Below are 9,891 nucleotides of genomic sequence, written 5' to 3' on the forward strand. Positions count from 1 at the left end.
ACCACAATTTAATTGAGGAGCCCACAGTCAAGTCAGCTGAAATATGCACATGATACAAAGAAAAGTGAAAACTTTTCACTTCTTAAGTTACTTTATTATCAGTAGAGTTTTACACTGGCCCGCTAAATTACAGTATTGTGGCTGATGTTTGTTTGGAGTTCTAAAAAAAAAAGTAGTCATGAATGTTTATGGTGTTTTTTGCAGTTTAATTAATGGCAAATTGTAAAACAACACGAGTTTGTGCATTGCTTTGTTTCATACAGACAGCACACTTCCGTGTCTCCATCCATCACCAGGCTTCAATTATTTCATCTGCAGACAGCAGAATGTTATTGCTTGTTCTTCGATGACTGTTTATCTGTCAGAATAAACCCCTCCTCATTCAATTTCTTTTTATAATCATCGTAAACACGTTTCCTGGCAAAATAAGACACCTAGAAAAAGGGAAAGGAAATAACAGCTGAAAAGTGGACAGACCATAAATAAATTTGCAGGAACAGAGATGATGCAAAGAACATGTAATCACAAAAGAATCCTAACCAGCTAACGATTTTTAAAATAAAACAATTGCTACTTAACTGGGGACACTAAAGTCATGTTAAGAATGTGGAAATCTGCCTATCAGTTGGTTTGAGAATTTTTTTTTCCAACAAACAATTTACTAGGTCTAAAGGTCCTAGAAAAGATATTTTAATCCTCTCCAACCCATCATAAAGCCCAAGTCAGTAGAGAGGGAACATTTTTTAATGCTCAGCGATCAGCTTCATTCCAACACATTTGTGAGGTACTGATCTCAATAGGCCATTTTACAATTGTGTACTTAGTTGCCAAGCCTTTGATTTAGAGTGAGGCTGAAGGTGACCTTGTTTGTGTTAGAGACCTGTATCTAGTTATCATGACAACAGAGTGATTTATATTTGAAAGGCAGCGAGGTCATAACAAGGTCACCCCTAGCCTCACTCCCGTTCAAAGGCTTGGCAACCAAGCACACAACTGTAAAAAGGACTTCATCAGATTTGAGGTCCCTATTATTGCTTGTTTTTAGATTAATCACAACAGAATATTGTGGTTTTAATATGATAATAATGATAAGAATTTCGCAAACTGCTGAGAAGGATGATAGCTTAGAAGCACTTACCCACGCTGCAGGACAGACGGAAGTGTACTGATCTTTCTCCTTTGCACACGCGGATTCTTCGTTTCCATTTGACTTCAGGCAAGCGAAATAGCTATCTCGCGCTGCATGACATTTCTTTCTTTCTTCTCCAGTTGGAGCTGGCATTGTTAATCAAAAGACAGGGTATTGCGAAGCAAACTAATGAACACCCGCATAGACAGTTCTTCTAAATCCAGTCGCCATCTTACTTTGTAACCACCCCTTCACATGGTGTCATTGCAAAGTTATCTGGGATTGTAATGGCCGTTAGAAAGTGTTCGCCCGGTAAATACAAACACAAACAAGGACGATGCAAGTTTTGAACAAATCGTAATCGCTTCTCTCCGTTTAGCAGATTAATAACACTCCTGAGCAATATGTTAACTTGTATTTACTGCAGTTAAAACAGTTACGAAAGGCTGAGTTCAACTTCTATCAAAGATGAATTCGAGCGTGAGGTCAGATGTCCTCGATCCTTCAATGGGCAGTTTTAAACATGTGTTTCGTGGAATAGAGTACGTTGTAACCCTAATGATAGACGGGGATAAAGAAACGTTTGTCCTTGAAGTAGAAGATAGGCTTACATCTGATCAATGGAGAGGACAGTTTGACGCTAGATGTAAGTTCAAAGTGAATACACTACTCGTTCTTTTAGAATTCAGAGTTTGTACTTCATATATAGATGATATATAAAGTTTATTGAAACACCTCGTATCCCTCTCATTCTTGACAATAGGGAAACGATGATAAAGTGTTTTAACAATAATGATATATGCAACAGCTGTGTGCTATAAATTACTTCTAAAACTAGTGCAGTACGTTACCAAGAATAAATCAACTGTGATTAGGACAAGCGGAGACGTCGAAAACATCAAATCGTATGCTTGTTTAATAAACATGTTCTTCTACAAGTTCATATTCATATTTTCATATATTTCTTACCATCTGTCTTTTTCTATATCTTGTTCAGTGTTTACACTTTTGTTCCATGTTAGTGTTGCAAGTGTAGACTGCTGACTTTCAAACAACGGCAGGTGGCTGCCACTTGTTCATTACTTTGCTTCCATTTCATTTTACAATGAACTAAAAGTGGTTTTAAGCACATTTTTAATCATTTATGAATTCAAGATGGCTCTGAACTTTCCTTCACGAATGTTTATTGAATTCCAACCCATATAAGCTCATGACTATTCAGTAATTAAACAGTAGGTTCACTGTACTCATAACAGGGTTTCTATGACTGAAAACAACGTTAGGGGTGTTGTGGGAGGCTGCTTTGATAAAATTCTTATTCATGCTCTATATAGATGCTCCCTCAATAATTAGGCATTGGTTTGATGTTATAAGTTGTTATTTTTTGATTGGATGAGAAAAGGGAGCAGTGGTTCTGATTCCATAAAAGAACATGTGTTGACTTTTACAAGCCTCAAATATTTTAGTTTATAACAAGCATACCAGGGGGTAGCAATGTGTTTACTATTATAACAGTGAAGTGGCCTGTTATTTTTCAGATATAGAAGACTTGACACACAAGACTGGAAACTTTAAACAATTTACAGTTTTTGTGAATATGCTTGAGAGTGCTCTTGCAAAGGCAAGTACATTTATTTGCTGCATATGGAAATGTTGCCTGTAGAGAAAACCTTTTATTCATTCAATACACACTGATCCCTGGGGCTGGACCATTTTGTCACCATGATAAGACACGGAAGTTATCGGTTGGTTGTGGATTTGATTGAGGTCGTGACTGACTGATTTAAATGCCAGCTATCAGATTCCTAAAAAAAAGCATTGGAGATATGCTTGTGCTGCTGTAATTACAATATTTAAGGTCTGAACTAGAACTAAGCTAAAAAAAAATGATACTGCTTTGAAAATGGCCATGTAGAATTGAATAGATCTTGCAATTTGCTCCTCTTCAGCTCAACCTGATAATAACTTTTTTTATAGGGCAGTAATTCAGTATCTGTTGACCTTTTGACATATGGTGACCTTGAATCCCTTCGAAATCAACAACATCACAGAACTGGATATGGAACTCAGCACATACCTGGTGCAAAAACAAGATCACAACTACATTCCAAGAGATATCTTATTATGACTTATACTGTAGAGTTTGACAGGTTAGAAGTGGATTTTTGCTGAACTCTTGCATAGGGAAATATCACTTTTATTAGTGATAAGTAAAGTTAGTGTGAATGGGGAAGGATTGGAATCCAAATTAAGAACCCTGAACAAATTTGTTTCTCACAAGCTGCTACAGAATAAGTTGTTAAGAGAAATTTATTTGCCTTATGAGTGAAGCAGAATTGTCTAGACATGTGATGGATATCTATTTAACGATGAAAGATTCAGCATTTGGGCTTGTTATAGACATCAGAGGCAGTGGGAGGATGTAAAAAGGTTGAGCATAACATGCAGGTATCTGCAGTTACAGAAAAGTAACATCTTCCCCTCCCTGCCTTCCTTTCTTTCAGTTTAACTGCTGACAAAGAATTAAGTGAAATGAATTGTTTTACTGAGATTTGTCTCAATTTTACTTTCAGGATACATTACCCTCTCCCTTTACCATATGTGGGAAAACCAGATCCAGTTCAGTTACAGGAAACAATAAGAAAACTGAGAGAAGAAAACCAACATCTGAAAGAGCAGGTGACATTAGATTTTAGTGGAGTATCACTTTTCTGGGAGCTAACTGTTTAAGTTGAATACTTGTTTCTTTGCAGCTTATGAAAGGTTCAAGAACTGCAGTACTGACACATCTTCAAAAGGAGTAAGTAACACATTATGGAGTTTACACCCATTTTTTAAACACCTCTAAAGACGTTTTAGTCAGACAAAGGGACTCATTGGAGAAGCGTGGAGCAGGGGTCATTAAAGAAATGTAGAAGAGACAAACTTTGTAAGAGGTAGTATAATTGTAAAGGGTCATCTAGTCTAAAGACTTGACAACTGGTCTTTGTTTAAATAATCGGCCTCTGCTCTTCCCTCAAAGAGACTCTTCTCAGAGAAATAAAGGCTGTACTTAAGAGAGAGGCAGACATCTAAGATTAGGTTTTTGCTAAGATTTAGAATAGTAGGATTCTACAGAATCTTACATGACTTTTAAGCTCAAGTTACATAAGATGCCTTTTTCAGTTGTTTTATTTCAGTCTTACAAGATACATGTTTGAGTTCAAAAGTTCTGTGATCCTTTAGGAATGATAAGCTTACCAAGGAAAAGTTGGAAATACAAAAACAGTTTGAGGCATTTCAAAGGGAAGTAAAGCACACTTCAAAGGCAAACACAGCTAAGGAAATAAGAGTCTTGAAAAAAGTTGTGCAGAACCTGGAGGTAAGAAGGAAATGTATAGAACTGAATGACAGTTTACAAAACTAATTGGTCCGCTAAGTTAGATCAAATGCACCGAGGAGCATTTGCAAACTCCAACTGACCAATTTTTTCCCCTTTCAGTGTCTGTTACAGGAAGATAACTTTCATTTTGACCAGGTGGATTCTCAACAGAAGACTTTTATTAAAAGTTTACCTTCCTTATAAAGGGGAAAAACTAGATTTTGTTATTTTACCAAATGAGACAAATTTCTCTGTGTAAACAAGGTTCCTTTATCACACTTCCATGCAAAGAATTGTAGTGGGTTAAGAGGGATTTGCCCTCTCTCTTTATCAATGTTTATTTTTTTCTTTAGAGTGAACTGATGAAAGAAAAAAATAAGTACCAAAGAACAATTAATAAGAAGAATGAAGAACACAGGAGCATTGTTGAAGAGGTGAGTTACATAAATCTGATTTTCACTATTGCTCAAATAGTGCTTTACTGCGAAGGATCGTGCTCACATACGTCTCATAACCGCAGTTCACACATATGTTTCATATGTTTGTTGTTGTTTGATTTATCATCTACGGGTTTATGTCGAATTAATTTGATGGCCTGCTCCCAGTTGGCTTGTTAGCTCAATTGGTAGAGCGCTGCACTAGTATCGCAGAGGTCAGTGGTTCGAATCCCGTACAGGCCTGAAATTTTTTTCAGGTCTGATTTTCACTATTGCTCAAATAGTGCTTTACTGCGAAGGATCGTGCTCACATACATAAATCTCTAACTTAATATAAAGGGAATTTTTGTCTCTTGATGGAGTTTCATTGCTTATTACTATAATTATTTTCAATTTCATGTGTAGCTGGAGGAAATCCGTGCAAATGAGCGAAATTTAAGAGCAAGATGTAGAAGTTTAACAAACGAACTGGCCGTGTTAAAACGAGGGTGAGTGTTATGAGGGTAAATTTGTTTTAGCTTTCTTACAAACAAGGGAAAAGTTGTACTCTGCCATCTTGACAGAGATACAACTATTATATCTCTCCCTAAGCCTTTTCTGACACAAGATTATCAGTAGGTGGGAAAACTGTAGCAGAAAAAATGTTTCAAAATCGTCTGTAAGGTAGATTTCAGTCATAGAGGAAGACTGAACAACTCTTGCCGTTGCTTAGTCCCAGGCCGTCACCAGCCCAAACTAGTGGCTCGGCAACGAGAAGAGGCCGGGCTCCTCGACGATCCATCTCCCAGGAAAGAAGACCACCATCAAAGCAATCATCTGGCATGCGCAGTAGAACACCTTCACCAGCTGGTAAGTTTCGTGTAGTTTCTGAGGTAAGGAGAGACTTTAAGCCTTACGCTGAGATTTCAATATTTTTTTTCAGGTGGCAGACTCCCTCGGTTTGACCCCACGGCGTATCCTTTTGCTCATCAGAAAGTTTTAAAGTAAAATTAAAAAATGGTGGATTTTTAGCTCGATCTAGGATGGTATCTGTTTTGTCTCGTCTGCGGGGCAAAGAAAAAATCTGATTTCCTCAACCAAACCCCATATCTTCAGATTTCGAACCAGTCCTCTACCCCTGAGCTAAAAAGGTCTGGTGACAAGTGGTGAGCCAAAGCCTTAACAGGCTGAAAGCCTTCTTAGACATTCTTCTTGAGAAATAACGTTAAATCAGCTTGCGAGCTTGGGGTGGCAATTCCTCACATATAAAGAATGTTGTGCCTCGAAATGGCCTGTGAGGAAGGATAGTTAAATAAGCCCTTTTCAGGAGTTCTGTGCGGATTGATGTTTCTAAATGTCAGTTAAACTGAACATAGAGCCAAGTTGCGTAGTGTGACTCCAATTACCGGAGCCAAAAGACTCTTGGTTTGTTCCAAGAAATCCTCACAGGGCCTCGTAGAATAATTAAAAAAGTTTCCTTAACAAATGAGAAGATACGTGAAAGAAAAACAAAGAAAACAGAAGGAGGCTGATGAAGCCAGAGGGTAAGGTCTTCTGAAGTTTTCTGTGTAACTTAATTACAAGAAACTAAGATCCAAAATATTCTATTTATATATGGTGCGTTGACATTGCGGTAAAATTTTCATCGATTCTCAAGCTATAAAATTATTTTCGTTTCTGGCGAAACTGAGAATATAGTTACTCCTAAAAGTCCACAGACCGTTTGTTTTCTCCCTCCCCTACTCCGTTACGCTCGTGTTCTTCAAATCTTCGGCTGCCTCTTTTTCTCTCGAGTTCAGGTCGGTAATCTGCGCGAAAAATAGGTCTGTGAACAGTGTATTGTTATTGAAATTATTACATTTTAGCCATTTGATTTTATCTTATAACCCGTACATATCCGGGGGGGCTTTGTTGAATACTCGAATAAGGACTGAACGCAATAGTGCAAGCAGCCCCCCCGCACACCCCTTCCGAGATGCGAGCTAAAGAAGATGGAAGGCGGGTTTTCGTATAATAGGATACTTATTGAATGAGGTAGGTCGGGTTGATTGGGTTGAAGTGATCAAACAAGTATCACTAAACTATAAGAAAATAAAGAGAACCAACGATAGCAAGCATGGCATGGATTCATTTGTAGAGTACGGCTGATTGTCCCACCGGACTGTATTTTAAGACTCAGTGGATTTTTCAGGTTGATTGTCCTTTTATTGTCCCATTACATAGGAGAAAAAGATCGCTTTCCAGCGGATCTGCGAGAAGAGGACGATCGAGGTCCCTATCGGCAGATCGTTTACCTCGCAAAGGCCCTAGTTCAGGAACAAGGAATCCGGGGAGCGCCTGGTCTTCAGGTATAGTGAATTGGTGAAGGGCTAGCGGTTACAAGATTACCAGTCAATAACTTAGAATTACCTCTGGGCAGGTTGAAAAAGTTTGGCGATTCACTAGGCTTATAATTGGGTACATCTTAAATGTTACGCGAAAGTGGAATGTTAGCACAAATTAGCCAGTTAGTCAGGAACTCAGACGAAAAGTCAGTAACTAAATTGAAGCTGTTTTCCGTCCCATTTAGGTGGTAAAAGAAGAACCTCGTCCAACGGGAGCCTGGGAACAAGGCGATCGTCCCAGTCTTCGTTAGACAAGGATTACATGTCTGATGACATGGAGCATGCGCAACGACGACGGCCAAGAACTAGGTCTGGATAGCAGTAATGGACTCTTTGCAGTTTACAATCGCATGGTGTATTTTAGATGGGAAAAAAGATTAAAAGCTTGAGCGCCTCAAAGGGTATTGCCTTGCTTGTCCTTGGGTGGCATTCACCATCTACCAGCTCACTGCATGGCACAACTCTTTCAAGTTGGCCAAAAGGAATGAAGTTTCGCTACTTTTTCCTCACAACTTTAAATTCTTCACTGTCTGGGATTAACGGGTATGCTCTCAGCCCCCATGATCGTGCTGACCATTTCGAACATATTATAAGGTTTTTTAATCAGGTGGGTCGAATAAGGCCGGGCGACGACATGTTTAATGACTCATTAACTTAATAACTTGAAGCTATTCGTGGTTGTTTGTTTTCTGTCTCAGACCCAGTAACAATTCAACAGGGAAGACGAGGACTGTTGCAAAGAAAAGCTCGTGGTACAGCCCTGTGGACTCGGACATGGTAGGCTAGGTCTAATTTCGTTCTTGTTAAATCCAGTAAATTTCCTTTGAACCTTGACGCTGAAGTAGAGATTTTGCTGAAGTTACTTTGTTCTGCTTCAGGAGCGGGACATGGCAGTGAAAGTGGGACGAGTTCCGTATCCTTTTGGTTATTGACACGACCAGTTTTCTGTTGGCAGTCGGTCATCCACGCCTTGGTCACGCACGCCTTGGTCACGCACATTTTCCCAGGCGTGCTGCCTATTACACATATTCCAATCAGTTTGTGAAAAATCCATTAACGAAAAAACAGGCTTAAGTCCAAACTCCGTTGAAAATGTGCATTAACTTAATAAAATAACCAGAATATTCGGCTTAAATAAAAAAACAACCAAGATACGCGCGAAATGTGCACCTTAGTTTTCAATGTCAAGGTTAAAGTTCTTTGACGTGATTGGTTAATTTGTAATATCACGCGTGCACGCATGGAAAAAAATAATAATACAAAGGGGGTGAGGAAGAAGTAAATTGTAATTTAAAATTCAAAAACGAAACAGATTTTCCTCTTATTGTAGAGGTTATTCCTTGACGTATTTGTAGTTATTCCAGCACCCCGGAGAATAGTCTTTCACACTCCAGAGCGTCTGAGAAGCACCATCATCGTGGCTCGCCATTACGAGGTAAGTGTTCGATTCAGTGGGTGCAAATGATGTATGATAGTGTGAATTTACTCCCCTTGAACATAATTCAGATTCAGTGTGAACACATTTTAACTTTGTCTATTTTTCCCGAAGACATTGGCAACGAGTCCCTGAACAGGTCAGCGGAAATGATGGAAATTGATGCGCGGCTAAACGCATTACAGAAGTTTATGAAAGAGAATATGCCGTGATGCTTCGATAGATATGCGACTGTAGCAACCAAGTGTGGATATTCATTTAACCTGTAGTATCACTGCAACAGAAATCAAGGAAATTATTCAATGGTCTTGTTACTGGTTGCAATAATGATACAGTACAGTAGACCAATTAATCATCATTGCACCAATATTTTTAGTAGGAAATGATTTTAACCATTAGTTTTATACTGTATGTAATAACTTTTTGTCTTAAACTATGTCGTTGCTTTTAGGTTATTGTATTCTTAAATGTAAATAAATGATTTATGATCTACAGTCGAAGATAAAGTTTGTTTTGTATAACTTTAATCAGTGGTTAACAGCTACGAAACTTGAAACATTTATGGGAATTTTGAGGCCGTGTGATGAAAGTTTTCAGTTATGACTCCTTTGCTATCTCGTTAAAGACGCTATTTAGTTGAGAAATCGTCAAATATGAGTTTCCTTTACGAACGTATCTAAGCGTATCGTTTGAAGATCATCCATGCGATCCGTTGCACATTTAAAGCGGGGTTTGCAGCGCACGCAGCGGAGCCTCATATTTATACTCTCCTGTATTTATTTAATTTAATTTAATCACTTTCACCAGAGTGTGGTGAGGGTCGCACAACAGAGCGAGGCTCCAAATTAAGTGCGCCCTATATCCCACCCATCCCACAGTAATCTCGTGTGTGGGAAATTAACGTCTCCTACCCCAACCCTGCAGGAGACGGGACCTCCATTTATTCGTCCCTATCCGAGAAGACTAGAATATCTAACCATTTCTTGATGTTATAGAAAGGTAGCAAATTCTTCTCAATTATTTTAAGACCCTGAGTCTTGGTCCGGCCGGGGCTCGAACCCTCGACCTCCCGCACAACAGCTCAGCGCTCTATCCATTGAGCTAACCGGGAGGCGGTATAATCCCTTCCCTGTATGATCTCTTCCCGGTATAACTTGAATCTCCCA

At 38.9% G+C, this 9,891-nt stretch overlaps 2 protein-coding genes across 2 annotated transcripts; one reads left to right on the top strand and one right to left on the bottom strand.

Moving 5' to 3' along the window:
• Positions 1–158: 158 nt before the first annotated feature.
• On the bottom strand, positions 159–1,373 carry LOC111330390 (cytochrome c oxidase assembly factor 6 homolog). Its single transcript, XM_022935233.2, has 2 exons — positions 1,139–1,373; positions 159–434 (listed from the first exon to the last, which is right to left on the bottom strand). Exons 1-2 carry the CDS (start codon positions 1,280–1,282, stop codon positions 330–332), a joined length of 249 nt encoding a protein of 82 aa, XP_022790968.1. The 5' UTR covers positions 1,283–1,373; the 3' UTR covers positions 159–329.
• Positions 1,374–1,394: 21 nt separating this feature from the next.
• On the top strand, positions 1,395–9,219 carry LOC111330389 (centrosomal protein CCDC61). Its single transcript, XM_088762466.1, has 17 exons — positions 1,395–1,775; positions 2,668–2,750; positions 3,107–3,279; positions 3,703–3,808; positions 3,883–3,929; positions 4,355–4,490; positions 4,844–4,924; positions 5,333–5,415; positions 5,640–5,776; positions 5,850–5,880; positions 6,400–6,450; positions 7,130–7,254; positions 7,476–7,599; positions 7,989–8,067; positions 8,169–8,203; positions 8,646–8,725; positions 8,840–9,219. The coding sequence occupies exons 1-17, from the start codon at positions 1,598–1,600 to the stop codon at positions 8,935–8,937; spliced, it is 1,647 nt and encodes a 548-aa protein (XP_088618592.1). The 5' UTR covers positions 1,395–1,597; the 3' UTR covers positions 8,938–9,219.
• Positions 9,220–9,891: the final 672 nt, after the last annotated feature.

This window comes from Stylophora pistillata, chromosome 6 (genome assembly GCF_964205215.1).
Source record: "Stylophora pistillata chromosome 6, jaStyPist1.2, whole genome shotgun sequence".
NCBI lineage: Eukaryota > Metazoa > Cnidaria > Anthozoa > Scleractinia > Pocilloporidae > Stylophora > Stylophora pistillata.

What these genes read in the sequence shown, in the direction of transcription:
- LOC111330389 (XM_088762466.1), top strand. Translation starts at nt 1,598, where the DNA reads ATGAATTCGAGCGTGAGGTCAGATGTCCTCGATCCTTCAATGGGCAGT. An exon ending in CTGACACATCTTCAAAAGGA is followed by an intron (nt 3,930 to 4,354) that starts GTAAGTAACACA and finishes GTGATCCTTTAG; the next exon opens with GAATGATAAGCTTACCAAGG. An exon ending in TCGTGGCTCGCCATTACGAG is followed by an intron (nt 8,726 to 8,839) that starts GTAAGTGTTCGA and finishes TTTTTCCCGAAG; the next exon opens with ACATTGGCAACGAGTCCCTG.
- LOC111330390 (XM_022935233.2), bottom strand. Translation starts at nt 1,282, where the DNA reads ATGCCAGCTCCAACTGGAGAAGAAAGAAAGAAATGTCATGCAGCGCGA. An exon ending in CCGTCTGTCCTGCAGCGTGG is followed by an intron (nt 435 to 1,138) that starts GTAAGTGCTTCT and finishes CCCTTTTTCTAG; the next exon opens with GTGTCTTATTTTGCCAGGAA.